General features: G+C 29.9%; 4 protein-coding genes across 8 annotated transcripts; 2 read left to right on the top strand and 2 right to left on the bottom strand.

The window, feature by feature from the left end:
• The first annotated feature begins 280 nt into the window (after positions 1 to 280).
• On the top strand, positions 281 to 3,351 carry LOC101210093 (UPF0481 protein At3g47200). The gene is made up of 2 exons (XM_004138817.3): positions 281 to 453; positions 1,396 to 3,351. The coding sequence occupies exon 2, from the start codon at positions 1,430 to 1,432 to the stop codon at positions 2,966 to 2,968; it is 1,539 nt and encodes a 512-aa protein (XP_004138865.1). The 5' UTR covers positions 281 to 453; positions 1,396 to 1,429; the 3' UTR covers positions 2,969 to 3,351.
• An 8,154-nt stretch (positions 3,352 to 11,505) lies between these two features.
• Positions 11,506 to 13,430, bottom strand: LOC101219235 (uncharacterized RNA-binding protein C17H9.04c). Its single transcript, XM_004138686.3, has 4 exons — positions 13,251 to 13,430; positions 12,762 to 13,166; positions 12,045 to 12,140; positions 11,506 to 11,884 (listed from the first exon to the last, which is right to left on the bottom strand). The coding sequence occupies exons 2-3, from the start codon at positions 13,133 to 13,135 to the stop codon at positions 12,047 to 12,049; spliced, it is 468 nt and encodes a 155-aa protein (XP_004138734.1). The 5' UTR covers positions 13,136 to 13,166; positions 13,251 to 13,430; the 3' UTR covers positions 11,506 to 11,884; positions 12,045 to 12,046.
• A 5,463-nt stretch (positions 13,431 to 18,893) lies between these two features.
• LOC105434665 lies at positions 18,894 to 26,055 on the top strand. 2 transcript variants are annotated; one of them, XM_011651515.2, is made up of 4 exons: positions 18,894 to 19,032; positions 19,121 to 19,222; positions 19,913 to 19,972; positions 25,726 to 26,055. In XM_011651515.2, the coding sequence occupies exons 1-4, from the start codon at positions 19,028 to 19,030 to the stop codon at positions 25,862 to 25,864; spliced, it is 306 nt and encodes a 101-aa protein (XP_011649817.1). In that variant the 5' UTR covers positions 18,894 to 19,027; the 3' UTR covers positions 25,865 to 26,055. The 2 variants fall into 2 exon arrangements, with proteins under 2 accessions (XP_011649817.1, XP_011649816.1); XM_011651514.2 differs by having other exon boundaries at positions 18,900 to 19,032; positions 19,115 to 19,222.
• LOC101218992 (acyl-protein thioesterase 2) lies at positions 20,193 to 25,661 on the bottom strand. 4 transcript variants are annotated; one of them, XM_011651510.2, is made up of 10 exons: positions 25,375 to 25,513; positions 24,744 to 24,842; positions 24,510 to 24,624; positions 23,623 to 23,659; positions 23,390 to 23,459; positions 22,654 to 22,758; positions 21,640 to 21,790; positions 21,441 to 21,523; positions 20,725 to 20,818; positions 20,193 to 20,641 (listed from the first exon to the last, which is right to left on the bottom strand). In XM_011651510.2, exons 2-10 carry the CDS (start codon positions 24,772 to 24,774, stop codon positions 20,545 to 20,547), a joined length of 783 nt encoding a protein of 260 aa, XP_011649812.1. In that variant the 5' UTR covers positions 24,775 to 24,842; positions 25,375 to 25,513; the 3' UTR covers positions 20,193 to 20,544. The 4 variants fall into 4 exon arrangements, with proteins under 4 accessions (XP_011649812.1, XP_011649814.1, XP_004138733.1 ...); XM_011651512.2 differs by lacking the exon at positions 25,375 to 25,513 and adding an exon at positions 24,928 to 25,304; XM_011651511.2 differs by lacking the exon at positions 25,375 to 25,513 and adding an exon at positions 25,520 to 25,661 and having other exon boundaries at positions 20,204 to 20,641.
• Positions 26,056 to 27,043: the final 988 nt, after the last annotated feature.

The raw sequence follows: 27,043 nt of genomic DNA, 5'->3' as shown, positions 1-27,043 counted from the left end.
AGTCTATCAGCGATACAAGTCTATCAGTGATAGTTTTGCTATATTTTTAATTTTTTTAAAATGTTGTTATATCCTTAATTATTATTTCTAAAATAGTCATCCTTTGCAATTTCCTTAAAAATTTACCAAATTAGCTGCCAACCACACCCACACCCATGTAAGTACAAAGCTACCACATGAAGATGAATCCTTCCACAAAATTATATTAAAATGATCACAAGTTGGTCCTTGTGAAGTGACAATTTTATATATAATAACATGCAGCACATTCTACGTAAAATAAAGGTAAACGAACCGAAATCAAAGGTTAAATCATGTTATATATATGTGTGTGCAAGCAGAGTTTCACTTTCACAACCCCCTCTTCTCTTAATCATCTTAAATATTTGATTATTCTTAATTCCCAAATTTATCTCTTCCTTCCATACAAGTTGCACGTACACAAGCAAGCAGGTATCCTCTTTCACTTCTAATTTCCTTTCTTCCCTTCATTTATCTAAACTCCTCCTTTTATATCTCTTTACAGTTATTGTAATATTTATTCCTTGTATTCTTTAGCTTTTCGTTTGAATTCACTTTTCCTTCTTATAATTAAATCTCTTTTATTTTTGTCGAGTCCATATTTACAAAATTTACGAGACCTATCATGCATAAAATATGTAAGGAATTTGACGTTTTTAGTAGAGTCTTGTTCATTTTCAATCCGATAGTCTTTTATCAAAATTAATATTGTAAAATAAAGATGAGTTATTTAAAACGTTTCATTTGATTGCTATTTAATTTTTAGTTTTTAGTTTTTGGTTTTTCGTTTTTTGAAATTATGAGTTTTTTTTTTAACAATTATTAGGAACAAATTGCAAAAGTTACCCTTAAAGTGTTGGTAGTTGTAGTTGCACAATTGAACCCTCGAATTTTTACAGATGTTAAAATTTGGAACCCCAAATCTATATGATTGTACAAATTGGGTAACAATTGTTTAAGATTGAAAGGTCAATTTTTATCACGTGAGAATCCAATTTCTATAACTAGTAAATTTGAGAGCTCAATTTTAATGTTTGTAAAAGTTTGCTAACATCAATTTTATAATTGAAAGTTTAAGAGTTTAATTGGAACGTCTACACTTTTTGTAATAATTTTCTTAGTTTCTTTTTTTCTTTTTCTTTTTTTTTTAAATTCCAAATGCAAAAGTATATTTTCATAAATATATTTCTAAACTTAGTTTACACTTTAAAAAATGGGTAACTGTAATGATAAGAAATAATAACCAAATATAAAGCAAAATTTTTATTAAAAAAAATTGCCAAATGTAGCAAATTCTAATCAAATCAAATCTATCACTATTATTATTTAGTTTGTTTTTAAAATATATATATGTGTGCATATCTTTGTTCAAAGGAGAGTGGAAAACGTGGACGTGTTTGAAGTGGAAATGGCGAAGAGCAGTGAGATTGGAGTGCATAAAGGCAAAGCTAAGAGAGTACATAATAACAATATACCACATATTAGTGAGGCAAAACAACATCTCCGTGATAACGTTGTGATATCCATCCAACAAATATTGAACCAAATGCATCCTGCTAGTATGGATTGTAGCATCTATCGAGTTCCCCAACAACTATGCGACATGAATCCCAAAGCATACATCCCTCAATTCATTTCCATAGGCCCTTTTCATCATTCTAAATGTCAAAATAATTCTAAAGGCACACAAAAGTATAAGCATTACGGCCTTTTTAACTTTTTGCGGCGTATTAATAATACTGAGATCAAGGAAGAAGAAGACGTTATGACAAAAAGTAGATCATTTCAACCTAAAACATTGAAGGTCTTGGTGGAAAAAGTTCATGATTGGGTGGAAAAGACTCGCTACTGCTTTTCAGAACCTATAGATTACATGGACGATCATAATTTTGTTATAATGATGCTTATGGATGCTTGTTTCATCGTGGAATTTTTTATACAAATGTATGACGATCAATTTGATCAGGATGATCAATTCCCTCTAATCAGTGACAAGGTAAATATTTTATCACTGTTTCCCGAAATAACCGATTTTATAATGTTTGACTTGATCAAATTGGAAAATCAAGTTCCTTTCTTTCTTCTTCAACATGTGTTTGACATGATACCACGACATAATCTTCATGTGTCCTTTATAGATTTGACATACTGTGCTCTTCGGATTGGGTTCATATTTAACTATAAGATTTATTCTTTCGACTACGACTTCGTTAAGAAGGATCTAAAGCACTTGGTCCATTTCTTAAGCTTATACTTCATTCCCCCGCCCACTACTAATGATATGATCCAGAACAAGAAGAAGAACAATTATAGTTTCTTAAGCTTCTTCAGCAGACTTTTGTGTTGCGAACTTTGTCAAAACCCTGATAAGGAAAACAGTGATCAAGAATTTTTGTCTCCTCCCTCCATAACTGAGCTCAATGAGTCTGGTGTCACCGTCAAGAAAGCAAAAAATGTTGAATCCTTGATGAACATAACCTTCACAAATGGGGTTTTGGAAATCCCACCTTTGAATATTTGCGACGAATTTGAACTTCTATTTCGAAACTTGGTAGCATTTGAGCAATTTCAGGCAGGAAATGGGAAGATGTATGCAACCCAATATATCATATTTATGGACAATTTAATAAATACAAAGAAAGACGTACGTTTACTTGTGAACTCTGGAGTCATAATCAATAATATTGGTGGCAGTTATAAAGAAGTTTCAAAATTGTTTAACAAGCTCGGTAAATTTATATCTGGTAGCCCAACTTCTTCCGAGTTCAACGATATCAGTAAAGATTTGCATAAGCACTGTAATAGAAGGTGGAACAAGGCGAAAGCTTCACTAAAACATAACTATTTCAATACGCCATGGGCCATTGTCTCCTTCATTGCTGCATCCTGCCTCATTCTTCTCACACTTCTTCAAACCATCTTCTCTGGCTTCTCTGCATTTCCCTAGCTAGTGTTAAGCAGGTTGATTAGTGGTGTTTAAGTTAAATATCTAATTGATGGTTTGTTTGTTTTGTGTCCTCTTTGATCTTTTGGTTAATTATGCTACTTATATATCCTTGTACGTGTAGCTGTTGATTTTGAGCTGTATCGTGAATATAGAAATATTATTTCAGTCCTCATTCACGAGCCTCCAACATAGAATTAATTAAATGTGGGAGAAGGTAAAATGATTCTATGGGCTGCATCTCATTGGGAAGGTTGTGTTATGTTTATTTTAATAGATAAATTGTTGTCTTTAATGTGTGTGAGTCCATAATGTAAGTATTTTTTTTAGTTGGTATCTCTAATATTCTAAATTTTAAAATGAGTAAAGATTGAAACTTAATTCAATTCTACCATCCAAACACAAACATATAAACTTCATAAATACTATTTCGAACTCAACCTCTCAAATAGATGGTACATGAATTCAAAGGAAAAGAAAGGCAAGTAATATTTGATTGAAGCAAAGATAAATAGAAATATTAAAATATTCCTGGAACACATGCATGCTTAGAACCACCTAGTGGAGGAAGAAATAATGCAAAAATTTCGTCACTCTCACTACGTCATGATCAGCTAATTAAACATACTTGTTGGTGGCAGATCTTCTCAAGAAATCTAAAATACAATTTGATTATACCATTGGCCCTTCTCCTTGTTTTATCCTCTCCTCTCTCTCTCTTTCACGATCTTAGTTTGAAGTAGAAATCATTATTTTCTCCCTTTCTTTTTCAGTTCATATGCTTACAAAAAAATTACAGAGCTGTCAACACAAACAGTACACACCCCATGTGACTGTGGGCTACAACATATCAAGATGAATCTTCCACAAAACCTCTTATAGTTTTATTTAAACAAAAATACTATAATGACAAAATTTGTACTCGTCAATTATATAAACAACACATGCACAGTGAATAACCATCCTAAATAAATTAGTCTCTTCCTTTCTTCCGACCTTCCCTGATCAGTTTCCTTCGATCATTATTTGCTACCAAACATAATTCTTTTCCATATCAATTTTCACAAATTCAAGTTATACGCTTCTTCTTCATTTTTCTTTCTCTCCTTTTCTTTTCCCCTTTAATTATTATCTCTAAAAACTGCTACCTTTCCAATTATTTAAGTGTTTAAAAGGTCAACTTTTTTTAAATTAACCTCAACTCATTCTCATTCATAATTAACCAACTTATGACTATCAACCGGGAAATCTCAACATATTTTCAACATATTTTGTACTTAGCGACACATGAAACAGTGAAAACCATTTACTGATGTTTGTTATAGACACAAACTAAGAAAACCTCTCCCTTAATTAGATATCACTTGAGCAATCAATCAAATTGCATTTGATCTTCGATAATTACGAATCTCATTTATATTTCTTGATCAGAAAACCTTTGTCATCATAAATTCGACTCGCCACTAAAGTTCACACACTTTTTTTTCACCCACCACACAATCCACCAATAAGGAAGAAAAACATGCTACACGCCAAAATCAGAAGGGAATCAAAACAATCAAATGATTAAATAAAAGAAAGTGGAACCACCAACTCAACCCAACCCAACCCTAGTCAAACGTAAGATGAAATAGTTATGTCAATTATTCAGGTGCTAATTTACCTTTTGATTTTTCTTTAAAAAAAAATACATTTAATTTTATAAAAGAAACATTAAATGTGGTTGTAATTTGTGTAGACATTATCATAATAAAACAAAATGTGAGAGTAATTAATTTTGATGAATGAATAAATAATTTACATAAAAGGGTAGTTGTGTGGTAGTATTGACTTGACTTGGCGTTTGTGATTTGTCAATGAGCTGGTGTGCCCTAATATATAGTCTACCTTATTTATTGTGATTTATATATATAATTTAATTTGAAATCCTCCCCAAATCACGAAAATCTCTGAGCATGGAAAGAACAGTGACTCATAATTAACCTTACTTATCCTCTTGTAGAAAAAGTGACTGACTATTGTGTGGAAGGGAAAAGGTTGATGTTAATTTTAAAACATAAACCCTAAACCCTAAATGATGTGGCAATTACACATTTTTATATATAGAACAAAGCATCGTAATTAATTCATTACAGAAGAGATCATTTGATTCCTAGCTCCATTGTACAACAAGAATATCCTCCAAAGGTTGGTTTAAGGCTTAATTCCCTTTTCTTTTTCTACCAATTTCCACAAACCCTCCATCTTACTCAATCTTCTTCACACAATTCAACTCTTACCTTTATTTTCTTCCACTGACCATCTCTCCTTCCATCAAATTTGCTCACAACCTATTTTTCATTCCTTTTATATTCATATTGTTTAAACACGGTTAAATCTTCCACACCTTTCATTCCTTTTCTAATTAAGTCAAGCCGCACCTATCCATGCATTTATGTTACATGTATATGTTTAATTTCTTTTCACTTTACTACCTCTATTTACCTTGATATATAATATCAGCCTTAATTATATTTGGTAGTTATATATGGTTGTTTATTGGATTAGCAGGAGGTTGTATCTTAAGTGGGCTGTTGGGAATTGAGGCCCATCCCGGTGGGTCAACTTTTCTAGGTCCAAACGTCCTTTGTACCACTAACACGAGTAGCCCACTTCATTAATCCAATATTATAATATATATATATACACATATTCTGAACTAATAATCATAAATAAATAAACGTATATTCAAATATTTATTGTAAATATAGAGGAAAAGACTATTTTGAGGTTAATTTCCCTTCTTTTCTTGATTAAAGATGGTTTAAGGTCAGATTTAAAAGATGATTGTGAAATATTCTAATTCTTTTTAAATTTATTTTATTTAAAATTAAACACTTGAAAATTTAAACTAAATACAATTTTTTAAAAGAAAAATATATGAAATAAAATGGATGCATCCAAACATTTTCATGGTGTGAAAAAGATAGGAAATGATCAATAGTACTCTCATCATCCACGCCAAAATTTAAAAAGAAAGATAAGGTTTCTAATTTATTTTTTTTAGTTTCTAAATTTTGGCATGATTTATTTTTTTAAAAACACTCATGAAAAGAAAATGACAATACAAAAAGATCTGTGATGTTCATAAGTAAATTGCGAACAATAAAAACCATAGTCTTAAAAAATTATTGGAACACTCCTAAAGAAGGTTCATGGACTAAAAAAACAAAATTGGAAAACTAAACTTGTAATTAACATTTTAATCAACTACTTTATGACTAATTAAACAAACGGATTATGTTATAAAAAAATTAAAGAAAATTGTTTAGAAGTATGTAGTGTGAGTAGTGCATATACTAATAGTAAATTAAAGTTGAAAAGGAAAGGAGATGAGCAGGCAATTAAGTAATTGGGGTTTTGTAGTAAAGTCACTTTCCCTCAGCCTTCATAAAAATTAAAGAGAATCTTGGCATAATGCATGCATTTAATTTAATTTAATTTTGACCTCTACAAAGTTATATTTTTCATTATGTGGTTTGGTATATCGATAAAGCTAAGAAAATTTACAAAAGGGGGTTGGAGAAAGAAAACAAAACACTTTAGTAAAAAAGAGCTTTACAAAAATGCTCTCACGTATATTCAAATAGAGAGAAAAAAGAAAGAAAACCAAACTTTAAAAAGTTGAACCCATTTTGATTTTCATTTATTGGATAACAAAGTGGGTTCTTAAATTTTTTTTTCTTTTTTCTTTCTTTTGAATTCATTGACCATTACAGTTTGCACGACACTTCAATAATACAAATTGTTGAGTAACAATTTCATATTATATTCTAAGATTTTTTTTTTATATAATTAGTCGTGACCTAATTCTTTTTCTCATTAGGGTTTTTACTTAGACTTTAAAAACATTAGTCGAAAATAGATAATAAAACTTGGGTATGTTCTAATCCAAATGAAAAATAATGATCAACACGAACATGAAGTGTGTGGTGTATCAAACCTAAGTTTTATAAACATAAAACTAGTTATATTAACTATTAAATATTAGATTAAATACAAATCCAAAAATTCAAAAAAAAAAATTGTGGAGTATGTAATTAATTAATTTATGATTGTTTCTAACGTTAAAAAAAATTATATCATTATTATTTTGTTTCAAATAATCTATTATATAATAATTAACCTAACCGATATTTGAATTTAAATAGAAAATGAATTGATTTTCAACCTGACATAGTATATTTATTCTCAAAATTTGTACTGTATGAATAGCATAATTCAAAAACTATTTTTAAAAAAAAAAAACATGGTAGGTGAATTTGAAAACATAATACAAAATCTAAGTTATTTTCCTAACCTGTCTTTAAACATTCTACTTAGTAATAATATCTCTATAGTCTCTAAATTTTTTAGTGTATTTTGGGCCTACTTGGCATCATTTAACCACATGATTAAAGAGCTTCTCTACCATTGTTCTTTAACAAGCTCTTCTTTCCAATGTCTTGTCTTTGTTAGATTGAACAGATAAGATTTGATTTTAGCAACAAAGACTTCTTTATATATTTTTAATTTGTAAAAAAAAAAAAGATATATAATAATTCAAAAGTTCACAATTATTGCCAAGCTTATATAGTAGGGTTGGCTCACACTTCATATTCTGAAGAATGCTCTTTTGATTGGGTATTTCCATTCGAAGTGGTCAATAAATATTTAACAAAATCCTTTCATCAAAATAAATAGTGCAATTTATGATGTAATTATTATTGTTATTTACCTCTTAATTATTACTTGCCTTTATGTTCTATAAGGAGTTACTACTTTGTATTGCTATAAATGGTAGCTGGTTTCTTCATTAGTGTGATTATTTCGTGTTTCTTCTTTTTTTAATCTTTTGTTTTATTGAAAATTACATAGTTATATGTGTTGAGACATGTTTTCGTGTACTTCATAGCCTCATTCTTCTCTACTTGTTACAAAAGAAATATATGATTTAAAAAATATATGATGTTGTTTTATCTTGGGTAAGTATTCAAGAATTTTGTTAAATATACCCAATTGTTTGAAATGCTATGTTACTTTTTAATTTCAAAAGTGTATCTTATTAAGATAACTATGTGTTAGAAACTTTTGTCAAACAAAGACAAAATTATATACCTTTAGACCAACCTTCCATATTCAAAGCAACTTAATAAGTAAGATCCATCAAATTTAGCACTTCTACTTAATTTAGAATGGACAACCTAAAGACGCAACAATAAATAAATAAATAATTGAGAGACATGTCTTGACACTACACCTAACAGGCAACCACACAATGGTAAAAGTACAATTTAGCAAAAAGTAAGAACGTTCTTGTGAATAATCATCTAAAAATGATACAATTTAGATTAAGAGTAATGAGTTGGTACAATCTATCTATAATACATATAAGTTGCTCCAAGATCGTTAGATAAGATGCAATTATCGATTAAGAGTAACGCATCTTCTCTTTTTATACACATAAGGTTTTTAAGAAAATTTATTTGTCACGTGATAGAATGTTAATGGACAATCTACCCAAGATATGTGTTGGCCAAGTAACACCCAAGTTTTTTTCTTCGAATATATGTATGTATAGATTTTGAGTTCAACAAATGAATGATTCCAACTACTTTTCACATTAACTGTTTGATTAATATAATATATATATTAACCTATTAAACTATACTTAATTAGCAAATAAGGTGAATGTTCATATATGAGACAAAATAGGATCATATAACACAATGATTTTTTCAAATTCCTAACCTACCCTTGATAAAAACAACTGAAATTTTAACCAACATGGTGACTATGCATGTATAAATAAATGTTGCTTTTCAGTTTTCTCAAGGAATAAAAGAGAGTTAAGAAAAAGGGATACAAGAGTTATAAATGGATAGCTGAAAATGGAATATGGCACTAAAAAAGAAACTCCATTTTAGCAAAACAAGAACACTAGTTGGCATGCATGATTGAAAGGGAGATGAAGAGGAGAGGTACGTACCCCTTCACTAACACCAACAAAAGAATAATAATAATGAATAATGAATAATAGTAATAATAATAATAATAATAATAATTAAAGGCATATGCATGAAGTAACATAAAGCTCAGTGTTAAAGTGTATACAAAGAATCTTGCTAAAAGCTATATAATGGAATGTAGTAGGCAGAGACACTAATAAATATGTTTTGTGTTTACTACTTTTTGACCAATTGACAATATCTATTGCACTTAAAAAAAACATTCCCAAAAGGTCAATGAAGGGGAGCATAAGGAACCCCTCTCCCTAATTTTTTACTTTCAAAAGCTATGGAATCCTATGTCAATTTCTTTTGCTTTCTTAATTAGATGGCAAATTAATAATAATAATAATAATAATAATGAGATAAATTACATGTTTTCTCTCTAAACTTTTGTATTTGTGTCTAATAAATTTTTTTTTTAAGAATATACTACATTTTGGTTCCTATATTTGTACTTGTAATAAATCTTAAATTTAGTTAAAGTTAATTTGTATCGAATTTTTATAAATAATAATAACAATTTTTGTGGAAAAAGTTGATAAATAACTAAAAGAAATTAAAAATCAACAATAAATAAGTAATACATACTAAATTTAAGATTTCTTATATGAAAACTAAAATTGATCAAACTTCACACTAGATAAACCCAAATGGTTTTTTAATATAATAAATATTGAAAAACATATATCTAGTAGGTCGTGACTTTCGATATATAATGTTGTGTCTAATAAAATTCTTAATACTTTTCAACATGTGGTTAAACTAATAAATTTATTAGACATAAAGTTAAACATTTTCAGGATATAGATGGACCTATTACTACTAGATATAATTGAAATTTAAAATTTTTTATTGTATTAAAAACACAAATTTAAATGTGTTAGAAAACTTTTAAAAGATTAGTGAGTTATTTGACACGAAAATTTAAAAAGTTTGCAAACTAAAACATGCAATCTAATCCCAAATTTTTTAATTATTACTATTAGTTTGGGTTGGATTAGATTCTCTTTTTTTTTATTTAGTTTGGCTTGAATTAGACCAAGTGAACCCTATCCGTTAATCCTAATATAAAGCCAATGATTTTGTTGAAACCACCCAATTAATTAGACATGGGTTGACAAAAAGTAGGTGGAATCATCATTCAAAAATAGAAATGGAGGGTTTAGTGAAGTATATATTTTAATAATCTCATCACTTAATTTACGTTATCTAATAGCGGATAAAAATATCAAATTGGATCGGATCGAATTGAATGGTATAGGTATAATTCAATCCACGTAAAATTGTCTCAAATCCTTAATTTCTTGAAAGAAAATAGATAAACGTGTCCAAAATGATAATAATAATAATAATAAAGATACAGACTTATTTGGAGAGTAAATAGTAATATGATTTATGAGGGGCAATATATATTTAAAGACTTAGAACTAATTTGGGAAGTTAATTGGCTTGTTAACCTATAATAATAAACCTCAAAAGGATAGTTTAAACAAAGTGCTTCTTGCACATATTTGGAATTTCTAGTTTTGTCACACAAAGAGGGAGCTTTATTAAAAGTGGGAATGGAGTTTTTGGACCACATTGAACTTATTGTTATTGTTCCATATAATGTATATACTTTCATCTTCATTCTGAAATCATAATGTTTCTCTTTTTCTTTTCTCTCTTTTTCTTTCTTTCTTTCTTTCTTCCTTTCTTTTGTTTTTGGTTATTCTTCTTTCTTTTGAACCACTTGACTATATTAAATCTATCTAATCTCTCTTGTCTAAGAATTAAAATTCCTAAACTGCTCCCTAAAGATAGATTTTGAAGTGCCCTAAAAAGTAATGATTGTAATTAAGGTCTTAAATCTCCTTTTCCAATTTGATATCTTTAATTTTATAAGAGTGTATCCATAAAATGTCAATATATACAAATATTTTTAAAATATATATGTATAGAAATTAAATTAATGAAGGAGCATTTCTCTCCTTTTATCTAAGAAGCTTTAATCTCTACTAACATTCCATATTGTTGCATCTACTAATTCACACATTGAAGCTTCTCCTACTAATATATAATATTTGTTGGTTTTTTGTTACATTACTTTCATCCGTATTTTTATATTATTTAGTAAACGTCAATTCACTTATCACATCAATATCAAATACATAGACATACCAAACAACTTTGTCTATAATTTAAATATATGAACAATATATATATAACACTATGAAACTTTCTCTCACACATATCTCTTAGTTTCATGAATTCCTGTAGTTAATTCCTTTCAGTGCACTATATTTTCCTTGTGTTTTTTCCATAGTTTATCAACGTTTTAAAACAATTTTAAATGATACAGGTAGAAATCCTAATTAAATATAAATTACTAATTTGAAGTGCAATATCAAACCACAAAGTGAATTATTATTAACGACTTTTAAATTTATTAAAGTACATTTTAAAAAATCAGGAAAAAATTCTAAATAAATACATAAAATTAGAAAAAATAGTTTGAGAGAGACAAGAACATAACATAAAGTGAAAGTTTACCAATTAAATAAAATATAAAACATGGGTACTAATATAATTTTTTTTTCCTTTTTGAAATAGGTACTAATATAAATTTGAAAATTGGATACAAAGATAGGGGGCCTCAACAATTAAAATGCTACTGCCAAAGTTTTTTTTTTTTTTTTTTTTTCTGCATGCATGCAGAAATCTCATACTTCTTCTAAATTTAAAGCTCCCCCGTCAAAAAGGAGACACTTAAATCACTTTTGAAACTGAAAAATAGAGAGGGTACAAAAAAAAAAAAAAGGAAAAATCAAAACGACGACGTTCCTTCCAGGTATCATGGGAAACTCTCATCTTCTTTCTAGCTAGAATTTATTCCTTCCATTGGCACCACCTGTAAAATAAAATATTCCCAAAATAATGATATTAGAATGACTAATAATTAAATGCCACTTATATATATATATAATATGAATTTTATTAATATATATAACGGGTCAAATTTTATAAATATGGTAATTTGCTTATGTTGTTGAATGAAATTAATTAATTACCTTTACGAGTATGGTGACTTGCTGTTGGAATCCCTTGGCGCATTGCATCTAAAGCATTCCCTTCGACTCGCAAAGTTGTGCTCATTGCAATCCGATCTGTCGTTCCATATACATCCAAATTTAAAACGAGTCATCTTCTAAACTATCAAAATATTTATTTTAATTTCTAAATTCTAAAAGAACAGGCAACTTAGTCCAAACCTTTAATTCAATAAATAGTGTTAATCTTTTATATAAAAAGAAAATAATATAACTTTAAGTATATGCATTAACATTCCATCTAAGTTCGTTAAAGTTACGAAGATATCGATGAGAAAACGACAATAAATTTATTAAAGCGATGAAGATATCGACATAATAACAACAATAGCTAAAATTATAGACAAATATTTTGAGCTATTGAAGTTGATTGAAGCTAATTAAGTAAGGGTCATAGACGACAAAATAATAATATGTATATGTATTATTATAATTTTAATGTGATCATAGAATTGTATATTACTTGAAAGATTGAGCAGCTCGCAGTTAATTAATTAGCGTCAACAAGATAAATAAATAAATAAAATTCAAATTTTATCAATTTCAAAATAAATAAATAGTAAAATAAAATAAAATTGAGAAAATTGGAAAGATTTGAAAAGTTGAGGACTAAAATAGAAAATTCATGAAAGCGGAGGGGATGGAAATGGAATTTAAAGAAAAAGTGAAAAACCCTACCTGGCACAGATCCAATCACCAGATTTCCATCCAGGACGGTTGGAGGCACCGCCGAAGTTAAAGCCTCTCATTCTGGGCAAATCGCCGTCGTAAGCGGCGGCGGAAGTTTCATCCTTGGTGGCGCCGCACTTAAAACAGATAGAGCGGCTAGCGAAGTTATGAGCGCCACAGTTAGCGACGGTGCAGTACCAATCCCCAGGGCGGACGTCGGGGCCGGTGGTGAAACCGAAGGATGAAGAACCACCAACTCTTCCACCGCCGTAGCTTCCGCCGCCGAAGTCGGCCCTAGGGTCTCCACATCGTTGACACGAATCTCTCCGTTGAAAGTTGAGATGGTTGCAAGACCTGCAATTCCAATCGCCCGGCCGACTCATCCTGTTGTTGATCTTTTTCTTTTCCTTTTTGCTGAAAATTTAGTGTTAATTTATGGAAATTTAGGATGTGATTAAATAGAAGAAAAAACAATGAGTAACGGAATTAAAGGGTTACCTTGTGCGTGAAGTTGAAGGTGATGGCGGTTTGGTTTGTAATGGCTTGATCACGTTTCTCTGGTGAATTAGCCGGTGGTGGTGGTTTTTATACCGGTGAAGAACTTGGATTTTTGTTTTTTCTTTTCTTTTCTTTTCTTTTTTATCTCGAAAATCGAGAAGAATAAAACGAGGTTTTTGGCTTTGCCTTTCGCTTACCAATTACTCACTGACTCAGTGGCCGTTTTAGGTCTTTTTTTTTTCCTTTTTTATATAAATAAATCAATTCCTTTTTTTCTCTTATTATTTACCCATTTCTTTTTTTCATATTTTCTTCCATTTCTTTTTTTCATACTTTCTTCCATTAGAATTCAACATCCAATTTTTAGTGATAGAGCTCATAAGTTGATGATAGAGCTCATGAGATGATTTGAGGTCGTTTATGTAGTTTTTGGTACTTCTTTTCTTATCTAGTGTCTGGATATTTAATTCTTTCATTCAAACACTACAAGATAGAAAATTGAATCTCCGACTTCTAAACGAAAAAGGTCTTTCCATTACTATTAAATTAAATTTATTTTGACAATTTTGAAAAAAAATTTAAGATGAAATGTGTGTATTACACGTAAATTAGAGACTCACACCGTTTGTAAAAACTAAGATGAAAAATAGAAGGCTGAATAAATAATCAATTGAAATTTAGCTTTTTTTATTTTTTACTTTGTGTGTTTGAAATAATCTTTCATTGGAAAATTTGTTATTGATTTCGAGTTTAATATTATAAATTTTACAAAAGTAGATAAAGAGAATTTTAAATTACTTTTAGAGAAATTTATAAAATAAAAAATTGCACACAATAATGAAACTATTTATAAAATAGACTAAAATTTTAAATAGGCTAAACTCTAGTGTTGGATGATATTTTGTTATATTGTACCAATAATTTTAATATTATGCTATTTTTTAAAATGTCTCTATTTAAAATGGGATAAAAAGCTAATTAAATTAAACACAAACAAACACCACATCCGTTTTTTTTCTTTCTTTTTTCTTTACAATTCCCATTGTCATTTTCCTTAGGTTTCATAACAAACAATTCCAATTCATCAGAATTATACACATCAACTTGTTGGAGATTTTGAATCTGATGAAATTGGATAAGGAAGAACAAAATTTCTACTTTCTCAATTATCAGACAAAATGAATATTCTATAAACTCATCCGAAAAGGACCCCACATGCATCAACATCCTTAGTTAATTTTAGTTTTTAAAAAATTACAAATTCTATAAATTAGAAAATAATTAAAGTGATATATTTTCAAAAAAGAAAGATGGGATTGAGATGTAGTGTTAAGGCTTCAAAATCAAAGCAAAAAAAAAAAAATTAAAATTAAAAGAAAAATGGTTAAGAGAGTTTCGATAAAGATAGTCGAAACTGATGATGATGATGATGGTGGTGGGAGAGAGAAGAAGCTTTCGAGGAGTTTCAAATTTTTGAATTTTGACCATCTTTTCTTTCTCTTTTCTCCTCTCTAATATACCTTTTTCAAACACCAATTAATTCCTCTCTTCTTCTTTTTTTTTCTTTCAAATTTCATTTAATTAATTTACTTCCTTAATGAAAATTATATATTGAGTGTTGTCGTAAATAAACAATTGTCTTACTATGAAAAGGGTATATTAAATTTATATAATTAATTAAGGGTATATTATTATTATTATTATTATTAGTATTATGTGGAATTGGGTTCTTTTTTGTAAAAAAAAATTGAGTATTAAAAAGAAAAAATTAGTGTGTGTGTGTGTTTAATTTCTTGGGGAATGGTAAAGGAAAGCTGAAACAAAACTGAGAAAAAGCAAAAATAAAGGGAATAGGGAGAAGAGTACTGATTCGATTCTCTTTTTGGGAGAAACGCTTCCATGCATAACCACGACACACCCCTAACTCCAAATACCCTAACGTATTCTCTCTCTCTCTTATCTCTCTCTCTCTCTCTCTCTCTCCTTTTAATATTCTTTTTATTTTTTACAATTTTAATTTATGTATAAATATAGGTTTTTTTAAAAGTTCAAATTAAAATTATCATTTGAGACTTTTATTTAGTTTTCTTTAGTCTATGCATACTACTTGTAATCAATTTCAAAATTTCATCTCTCAAATTTAATTTTTATTCACTAATGATATTTTATTTTACTGAAAGAAAATAATCTAAGATTTATTGATAGTACGTAAATTAAAATTGAACGTTTATACTATGTACTGTTTTTTAGAAGATGGAAAAATATTGAAAGGAGAATGAGATTGGTCAAAATTTAATTCATTAATTTAAAAGAAATAGATGGAAGGTAGGATGACACGTAATTAAAATTTTAGGTTTCGTTTGGTAACTATTTAAGTTTAAATTGATGTGCTTGTTTTCTTGTAATAAACTTTGTTGTCGTAGTTTCTTATTTTCTAATTAAATATTCGAAACTCATATTTTGTTTCTTTTTTTTTCTTTCAATTTAGTTATTTACGTGACGTTTTACCCAAATATATTAGAAAATTATTCAACATTCAAGTCACGTAGTATTAGACGATAATATGCTCATTTTGACAGTATTTGTTAAGTTAATGTTTCATTTATAGCCATTTTTAAAAAAATATTTTAAAGTAAATGTATGATCAATTGATGGTTTTGTTCTCTCCATTTTAAATTTACAAATTTTAATTTGTTAATTTTTAAGTGCATTTTATAAGTCAAAATTGATTTTATAAAATGTGTTTTTTTTACCTAGACGAAAAATCACTGAATTTCTACACTTAATTTTATCTTGAAATATAAACACTAATTTGTCCACTTGACAATTTTTCCTTAAAAAAAATGATTTTATTTAAATATTTTTAAAAAATAGAGTAAAAAACAAAGTAGAAACGGAAACCACTCTTTTTATGTTTTCAAAGTTTTTTTCTTAAGCTATTTTTTATATATATATATGCATGATTCTTAGGAGTTGAAGGAAAAATAATAAATACTTACCAAGTATGTACGTATTTGAAATTTTGAAAAACAAGAAAACAAAGCTTTAACCAAGCTGTCTCTATAAAAACATAATTTAGGTTAAATTATAATTTAGTCATTACTATTGGGTATTCATACCATTTTAATTTTGTGTCTATAAAACTAGGTTTGTAAGCATTTTTTCATTTATTACTGTACGAAATACGCTCTAACCATATACATTCACACTCTAATCTTATACTTTTTCGTAACATATCAAGTTAAACTCTAATAAGTTTTCTTTTTAAATCATTAATATATGACTTTAACACATGTATAAAACACCCCTTACAAGAGATTAACCTAAAATTTAGTGGAAAACATATAGTATCAATTGAATAGTAGAAATTAATTTGTAATGATTTTTTTATCTTCTTGTTTTTCTTTTTCTTTTTTTTCTTTTTCTCTACTTATTTATAAGAATTTTGTGATAATATTTTTCTAGTTACTTTTGGTGGATTTTTGAAGAAAAAAATCATGTCAAGATCATTTTGAGTTGATTTTGAATGAAATTGTTGAATGGATACAATATAAAATTTATCTCCGTCCAATAGCTTAAGTTTTTGGGATCAATTATGTAAATTAACATATTATCAGAGTAATTTGTCTAAAAAGATTCTATATTCAAACTCTTGTAACGTTATTTTCATCTTAATTAAAATTGACTTCCACTTGTTAGGTCTTAGGTCTTAGATCTTAAACTTTTAAGTAAATAAATTGAGAGCATATATAAATTACCAAATAAAAGTCTACATTGGTTTTCTTATTAAATTTTGAAGTTTAAATTATACAAATATAAGTTTAAAATTTTATATGATGTTGGCAAAAGATTTGAGATATAAATTAACTTTTTATCATAGAAAATTATAAATTGAAATAACATATATTAATTAACTTATGAAATTCAAAAGTCAATCCAATGAAATATTATTTCTAAATTTAAAATAAATTAAAGATGTAGTTATTTAATAATCTAACGGGAGAGTGGATATGTAGTAACTTTGTTCTAATTCAAAATTTTCTAAAAATAATGCAAAGTCTTCATGTAGACGTTATTTCAAGACGGTATCTTCATCTGCGAAAAACTTCAGAATAGGCTGAAAAAATATTCTTAGCCCAAGTTGGTGTACCTTCTGTCAAAGAGATAGAGATAATGAAAATGTAGATCACCTCTTCCTCCATTCCAACTTTGCAAATACTCTTTGGAAGAAAATTGAGCTCTACATGGGATGGAAACACACTAAGCCTGAAATGTCTCACCCTTTGCTAGAATCTTTGCTCCATCAATACAAGGCAGAAGAAAAGCACTATCTTTTTTAATATGGGTGTGGCTACTGTTTGGGGTATTTGGTTGGAGAGGAACCACATCATCTACAACAACAAATGTGCAAGCATTACAAATATATGAGAGAATATTTGCAACTTCCTTAGCTCTTGGTCTTCCAAAAACAAACTTTTTTCAAATTATTCTCCTTTTGTTATAGCTCTAAATTGTAATGATTTTGTTTAGTTGTTTCTCTTCATGTTCGAACTTATCTCTAACCCTTTTTTGGATCATCATGTTTCTTGCACTTATTTGAATGAAACTATGGAAAATGATGAGAATGCTTTAAGGGTGTTCACCTAGTGGGAATACTTGGGTGTATCCACTGACCCAAGTCGTATCTTTTTTTCTAAAAAAAAATAATTTTATTACCTAGCTTAGATGTCTATTTTTCATATAATAAATGAGATATAATAAAGATATTAACCTACAACTTCTGAGGAATAGAGTAAGAAACATTATCGTTGATCTAAAATATTCACGAACTAATATTAGGGTTAGAAAGTTGTAGAAGAAGAATAATGATAAAAAAAAAAAGAAAACAGTATGGTAAAATAATTTTTAAAAATAAAAGTTTTTAAGGTAAATGGGGAGTTGGGATGAACGCACGTGAGGTGGGCATGTGGCGTGGCGAAGATGTATTATATAGGAAATAGGAATGGGGAGTAAAACTAAAACGTCATAACAATGATAAAAGTTGCCTCTTTTCTTTTACTTTTTAGTCCTCCAAAATCTTTTACATTATTCTCTCAAAGTCCCCAACTATTCATTCCTTCCTTTTCTTTCCCTTTTCTTTTACATCTCTCAATCCCTTCCCTCCAATTAACACTTCATAATAATATTCACCTTTCATTTTTTTTTCCCCTTTTTAACTCAAATATATATTTTTTAAAAACAATTGTTTTAAAAATCACCCAATATATTGTAATTATTTATGTAAACATAAAAAATGAAAAGATTTTGCAGCTTTATAATTAAAAAAAAAAAAAAAACAATTGTAAATTCAAACTGGGCTTTGAAATGGTTTGTGATTAGGCTTAGGCTGGGCCACGAAAACTCCTCATTAGTTGATATTGGCTGTTGTTGGACTTGGCCCATCTCAGTCTAAACATTAGTAGCCCAATATACTAAACTGGCCTATATGTCCGTACCTGTCTTCTGACGTAATAATCTCAAATGATAACGTTAATTGCGAAATATTTGAGTTTCTGACGAATTATTGCCCAAAATTGACTTTTTTTCCTTCGAAATTAGGTTTATTTTCACTTAGTTTATTACCATGTATTAGAGGTAGATTTAGACTAGATTAGCATAAAGAGTTCAAACTATTCAATCAAGAGAAAATGGCAAAATCTGAAAAAACACACCCTAAGGCCCAATTATGCATGGGGAGAGGGAGTGGTGAAGCCTCAAACTGAATAGTTCGGTTAAGAATGAGGTATGTTCTTTCCTATTTGGGATTTAGGAAGATAGTTGAATTCTGTACATTCTCTGTGAATTGATCTTGAACACACTTGAAGATGCAGTATCCATGTAGCTATGATCTATCTATCAGGATTGCTTTGGATTTTAGGCCTTAATCTTTTCATGAATGCAATACCAAAGAAACATTTGGAGAAGCTTTTCAGGTTAAATATATCTTTCACTTTGTATAACACATATTCATAAGCCAGAATAATATTTCTGTATTTTTGTATGCTATTAACTAATTGGATGCTTCATATGCCTCAATTTCATTATGCTCTACGATTTGATTCTTAAAAGTTTTACTCTTCACTTTTCTCTCCTAATTATCTGGATGCTTCATATGGAAAAATGATGAACAATACTAGCTTCTTTTTTGGGATCAATTCAACAATTTATTGCTTTTGACCTAAGAAAAAAACAACCGTCTTTTTAGCTTTTCAAGAGATTGGACTCTGCTTTTCTTTGTATGTTAATTTTCTTTACAAAGACTTCTAAGTTCTCTGTTTCTTTTCTTAATATCCTAAGTTAAATCGATCAATTATATAGTTTGCACTAGTAATTCCTTCAGAAAAAATAAAATAAAGTGATAAATAAATTTATAGTATAAACATAATGTAAAGCATCAGTACTAGTTCTTCTATCATTTGCGTGGTTTTGAAGTCAATAGCCATCATCTATCGAAAGTACATGATTAGGAGAGTGCTTCTAGAATAGTTTATATCACTCGTCTTTACAAAACTAATTTTGATGACATGAGAAGAGTATTTCAAAGCGTAAAATTAAATATTTATTGAAAATTAATGACAAAAGTAATTTGCCATTACAAAATTATTGATCCAACTACATTGCAGGTGGGTGAGCCTAATCCTAAGCCATTGGTTGACACAGAAGAACATTACAGAAAGACACAGGTTACAGTTTACTTGTTTTTCTATATGATTGATTTGTGATTTTTTATTTATTTATTTATTTATTTATTTATGTAAATATGTTCTACTTCTAACAAACATGTTTTAACTTTTTAAAACAACTAAATAGTCAAAATAAATCATTCATGTTTCATTCATATAAACAGAAAAACTTAATAAACTAAAGAAAGATCAAGAATTGTAAGAACTAGAAGATTGCACATTTGACTGTGATATGTGGTAATTAGTAGGTAGCCATATGTAGATTTAGAAAAAGGGTCTATATTTAGATTACAACATTGAAATTTTTTCTCAGATTCGTATACCCCCACACTTAGGCTAAAAAAACAAAAGAGAAAAAGAAAAGCATACATAATAACTCTATCAGATTTGCTAGAAACCAGAAACCAGAAAGGCAATGGTTTATTCTTTACTAACGAAATAACCAAAATTAAAGAACTTATACCTATGGCCATTCACACTGCCGCCCCTACGTTCAACCATCTCTACCATTTTTGTTACAAACCTAAAAGTGGTCTTCCTCGTTTATCTCCATGCTTTTCTCCGTAACAACTTTAGTGGTCAACTAACCTTAAGCCATCGAGCCCCAAAATTACTGTCAGCCAATTACAGACAACATTCATCTCCTCAGGAATGGTGTAATGTCCCAGCCTGCATGGCAAGATCCCATCTTTTTGTTACTTGTTATCAGACAAACAAAACAAGAAGCACTAGAAAGCAAGATACTAACATACCCATTATAGGTTTTAAATGTTAGATTTCTAAATCCAGCTGAGCTTAAAGTATGTGCAGATTTCTCGCCATGTTTGTAAGCAACGACATCATCACCTGTAACCAACAGCATGTAATATGAAACTGATTCTCATGGTAATTAAGTGTACCTTGAATAAAATTCACTTGATATAGGACACTTCAATCCAGCAGCAGTTCCAACTTGATTGGAATGTAAATAAAAGCAAAAAATTAAGCATGGGCATTTGGAAAGACAGGTAATGTTGATCTGATGGGTTAGAGTTACTTTTGGTCGATGGAGAAAAACAATTGAGTCTTGCATCCATCATTACAATCTCAAAAATCATTCTCTTAAACACTTTTGAGTTAAGTCACTGAAAATCTCAAGATTCCTATGGCTAAGTGACTTGCATAAACTAAAGGCTTTTAAACCAGCATCCAGAAGCCTAGATGTTTTTTGGAATAATGGCTGTGCAACCTGAAAGGCGAGAAGCTAAATAAATTGGTTTGCTGCCACGTCCATAAGCAGTCAGTAGGATTAAGGGAACTGAGAGAAATCATTTTTCTCACAAGAACGGTGATGAAAAGCATTGCAAACAAATCAGTGATAAATTACGACATATAAAAATGAATGGATCAGCAAGTGGGATGTGGTGCTCAGTCGGCATCCATTGTGGGTAACTATCTTTCTATCAACATACAAAAACAATACAAGTACCTGAACCATGACAGAGTAAAATGGGTAGACACGCAGCCCGCCTTGCAGCTTCATGTGACACATTGATCTGGTTCCTCAAAGATCTACAACAAAAAGCATTTAATGAAAAAAAATAAGTGTACTTAATCAATAAATACCACTTATGTAGGCTGTACTGTGTGTTTCTGCCTCTTTACAGTTCAAATAACAAAAGTAAAACCTTGAACAAGGAAGCCAGCCACTAAGCCCAACAACTGCACTTAGGTTAATGGGGTATAGGTTTCCATTTCCATATTGCCCAAGAATACGGCATGATGCAGAGTAAATTGCAGTTGCAGCACCCATACTGAAGCCTCCAATACCCAGTTTAACTGTTGAAGCATAGTAGAATTAATAAAAACTCCAGAAAAAGGGAAAAAACGGCACAACTACATCTTAACAAGTGAGAAAAGGAATTCTTGGATTGTGAGGGTGGCAATGGAGGGTTACAGAATGTCCTCCAAGTATCTTAAATCAGATAGAGTGAGAAGAAAGCAAATTTGTACATCAAACACCAAGTATCAGCTGCAAAAATGATTTGAGACGGCAGATGAAATCTATATCTATACCCATCTACCTACAATTCATAAACCATAACTGAGCTTCATTTCGAAACCATATAAGAATTTCCGGTTTGACTCCTTCACAGAACAATATTGGGTAATCTAATAAGCAATTCCATCTCCCTTATGTGTTGACCAACCAGGGGAGTATCATACTGATGATCAAGTTAAATAATGACTATAATAGTTCCCTATAGCCATGATAAAGTTGAAAACTAAAGACTCTAATTATTATTATCGTTTTGGATCTTTGTGATGTTCAGATTAGAGTACCCACACCTCAACTAATCATCTCATAGGACAACCAATTTACCCTACAAATATTGATTACCACAACACTATTATCCCAACCAGGTAATCACGGAAGGTTTGAACTCATTTTCCAATGTCTCTACTTTGTCCGCTAGCTCTATTGACTATTAGGTCAATGTGCAGGGTGGTCAAATGATTAGCGACTTATTATATAGTAATGCTAGAATAGTTGCATAAGTTAAGTAACAAACAGCAGCTCAGCTGAAGGGAGGGGAGGGGGGGGATATAATGTGGGGAAGATGTTAAGTATCAGCAGTTTCAACAGGTAAGCACATAATAGTTGAGTTGATAGTTAAAATGCTTTTCAAGAAGAAACATACTATCAGCAGGTTCTGTAGACAAAAGATTAGCAACATGTGATGCTGCAGCATCCAAGCCTTCTAAATCATCAGGAGAATCTTCAGAAATATCTCCCACATCAAACCCTGATACGAAACAGGGGAGGTCCTCATAATGTTAAAAATTTGAGTTGAACTAATTCCAGGTACAATTATATTTTTCTCATTTACACTAAAAGCTAAGGAGATATTTGGCTCCCAGATTTAATAATTTTGTCTACGAGATTTGGGTAGTTTATTTCTGAATTGCACAAAATAATTTCAAGTTAATCTAGATTTGAATAATTTCTGTTTGATACAAGTTCTCTAATTTGTAAACACAGAACACTAGCACATAGAAGGAAGGTGAGTTTCATCAACTTGAGTTTATATAATACGAGTTTAAATTCCTTGTGAGATTAAAAAATTCCTAGCATGAGACAAACAAATCAACTTGCCAACAGGATGACTTATTAACCATGAGTTATACAAGCCTAACCTGTGGGCCAAACACCCTTTAACCCATTATATAATATTGACTTATGTACCTTCTGAGATTAAAAAAATTCCTAGCCTGGAGTGAACAAATCAACTTACCAGACACAAGGCACTTATTCACCTTGAGTCAGGCTTCAAGCCTATCTCGAGAGCCTAACACCCTCTAATAACTACGTTTTGTTAAAGTCCGGGCTTTTTTCAACTAGATCGATAATTAGAAATTCCAAGATGAATATCTTACAAGCAGTGCAAGGAAATCCACCAAATAATGCCACGGGCCGAGTAGGAGCAGTAGGACAAATCCACTTAATCTGCAACCGAATTTGTAATATACTTTGTTAGTTGATCATATTAAACAACACCTAAAACTTTATCGATCAAGTTTACTACAAGTTTACATGCTGGAACATAGTGGAACTAGATTGAGATTTCCTTTGGAAAGAAAGGTATAGGTTCATGTACAAGTAGCCTTACGTTGGGTAGAGGAAGAGTTTCCAAGATCTGAGACCAACTGAAAAGATTAAAAATAATTCAATAATAAATTAGATGTCCTCATTACGCCATAACTTCCATCATTCCAACTAAATACAAATGCTTATGCCGATGGGCTTTCTAAAATTCAATAACAACAATTCTGAAAGGATTTGTCAAGTTTGCAGATTACGATGAAAGAATATCGAAAACAACCTCCAAATAGATTCAAAAACATTTGAAACTGGGACCACACTCTTGTTGGTTACCCAATAATGAAGAAACCAGCCCTCCTTTCATGATGTGAATGTTTGATATTGGTTAGGCTCATAAATTATAATAATAATCATTATTTTATGTTGAATTTTGGTTTTTCTAATTCTTAAGGACAGAAAACATGATGTGGTCCCCATTCATCAATTTGTCATATAGAGGCAACACCTCAATATAGCTTAGAATCAAAGATATGACATAAAAATGCCAACTAGCAATATTTTTTTAAGCAATGTACCATTACCTTCCCCCATAAAAAAAACCAGAATAAGAATCTCTAGTAAAGGCATATAGAATTTGTCAAACTTTCTATATATGAACATACACAAGAAGAAAGGACAAGACACTGACATTCTCTCACTCGGCCACTTCTTTCCTTTTGGCATGGAAGACAAAAAGAAAGTCTTCTACTGAGATATAATCCACGAATTAGAATGGAAAGTTTGAAACTTGCATGTAATGTACCATAGAGTTCAAAGTGAGTGTTTCATACTAAATCAGTACCCCATAATTTCTTCTTAACCTCATTCAAAGTAAGTCAACCAAAAATTAGCAAAATAACTCTAATAAGCCGGCCAAACAGGGAGGAGAACATAAAGAAGACAAGTCATTAGTACCTTGATCCCTTATCACCTAGGCCATGTAACCAAACAATAGTTGCCTGATGCTTCCCTTTAGGCCTGACCACATGGGTCCTCCCAAACTCGAAGGTCATCCTGCCAGTTCTACTACCTGACATAATGGAGCAAAAAGTTGAGGGGGGAAAACCCCAGATGCATAAATGAAAGCTAAACCATATATTCTTAAGGACGGTAAACCAATAAAACAAAATGAACAGAAAATGAACAAACCAGAGCCCACAGTAGAGCTGTTATAGCTCATTGTTTTTCCACAAAAAAATGTTGGAAGCAAAGCAACACGGGCCACAAGTTAGGCGTTGGAATTAGTTCCTGCAATGAAGAGTTTTAGAATTGACCAACTGTATTTATATGCATTTGGGAAGGGAGAAATGGAACTAAAACCCATCGATTTTACATTAGCTACTCCTGTAACGCAGTCCTAAAATACTAAAAAAAAAAGTGAAAGGGCATCTCAAAAAAGGAGAGATAAAAGGGTGGGTGGGGGAAGAAAAAGGCAAGAGCTCTTTATGGGCAAAAAAGAATCCACAAGAGATTAAAGCATCGATACAGAAAACGAAGGAGCTGAGCTGACACAGCTCTTCAGTTTATAAATGCCACAGAGGGAGCAACAAAAAGAGAGATTGCGAGGGCAAGAGAGCGAGAGGAAAAGAATCTATGCCCTTGAATGCAGGACAAGCCACAAGGGTAAAGCATTTCAACTACAGCAACACAAGAATATAGCAACTAATGAAAATTTTCAACCAAAAGGACAAAAAACAGAGAAAAAAGAAAAGGGTATACAAATACAGTACAACACAATACAGTACATAAAGAATGAAAAGACACCCATCAAATTACAGACCCAAAAGTTGAATGTTCAGCCAAGCATTGATGAAGAGAAGAATTAGTAGGAAAGATCTGGAATACAATGGATTTGTTTAAGTTTTATTTCAAAATATGAATGTGAAGAAGAGAAAGTGAAGAGGGTTTTAAGGTATTTTATATACCAATTTAGGGGTGCAAGTGTTTAACAAACAAAAAGCATAAGTGCTTTTTCTAGTTTCACTCTTTTTTGTAAAAAGCTATTTCCTTTCGTCTTCCCTTCACACTGCTTTCTCTTCCTTGTTCTTCTTCTTCTTTCTATCTTTTCTTTTTTCTCTCTTTACTTTTCTTTTTCTGATGTTTTGTTCATATTTACTTCAAATGGCCGAAGGAACCAATGTGGCCCAGAAAGTCCAGAAACAACGGCTACTCTCTTACAATGGGTTCCCTCAGTAATTACTCATTCGCACTCCCTCCATTTTCACTCTACCATTTTACTTGACTTGGTTTTTAGTGTGGGGCATGCATGAAATTTACAATTTCATTACCCTTTTATTCTCATTTTCTAGTGCAACATCCGTCCTGGAGTAGCAGAGTATATGTCAATTATCGTTAAAAAATAATGATAAATGTTCTTTTAACGTTTAAAACTTCGTAAATGTGACATTATTACGTGTGAAGTTATGTTCTTTAAAAAAAATGAATTATAAAATTAATGTTTGATATACTTTAAGTCAATATGCATTAAAATTTTAAATTAATCTAGGAAGGTTACACGGTTGTATGTCTATAAAATAGATTAACCTTACGTGAAGTGTGGTAGTTGTATGGATGATAATTATCATCAACTTTAAGAAGAATAGTTGTTAAAAAGAAAAAACTTTCAACTTTAAAGAAATAATCGTTATCTTTTTTTAATACAATTGTAGGGATCATGTCTTTGACTTTGAAAACAAATATTATATTAATGTTATTGAGTCTAGCTCACTTTAATGTTCGTTAAATAAGTCGATAAACAATGTTAAAGATAATAATATAATTTTAAAAAAAAATTAGATATCAAAATAGACATTTAAAAAAAGGAAGAACTATTTTGAGTTAAATGCAGAATTACCTTTTAACTATAAATTTAATTCAAATATTAACCATCAAGTTTCAACCTTTTCTTTCCTCAAATCTTCTAAAAATTTCTTGATTAATAATTACGTGTTTGGAAATGTAAATATCCGGTGAGAGGAAAAAGAAAAAGCATTTCGTAAAGTACTTTTCAATCATGTAATGATGTTTTCATGAATATAGTTTAGATTTTTGAGATTTTTTTTTTTCAAAAGAAAATGTAATGATTCAAAACATATGATTTTTTGTCACCTTCCAAATCTCTGGGCCTTAGTTTAGAAATTAGATGAATGAAGTGAGTGTTTAGTTGCATATATACTCTTTTTAGGTGAAATATATATGTAATAATTGTCATAAATATTATATTTTTAAGAATTAATTTTAAATTGGTTATTACAAATCAGTTAATAGAAACATTGTTTTCATGAAATAAAATTCTTTTATATTGAATTGTAAATGGTTAAGTTTTGTTAAAATACTATAATTACGTCACATGAAATTTATTATAAATTCACTTTAAAGTTTGAAAATTTATTTTAAATGAAAAAGTTTTTAAAATGTTATCGTGAATCGGACTTTATTTATTCAAAATG

Source organism: Cucumis sativus, chromosome 2 (assembly GCF_000004075.3).
Source record: "Cucumis sativus cultivar 9930 chromosome 2, Cucumber_9930_V3, whole genome shotgun sequence".
NCBI classification, from domain to species: domain Eukaryota; kingdom Viridiplantae; phylum Streptophyta; class Magnoliopsida; order Cucurbitales; family Cucurbitaceae; genus Cucumis; species Cucumis sativus.
The sequence above is the reverse complement of the archived record's forward strand: the minus strand, read 5'-3'. Positions and strand labels throughout refer to the sequence as shown.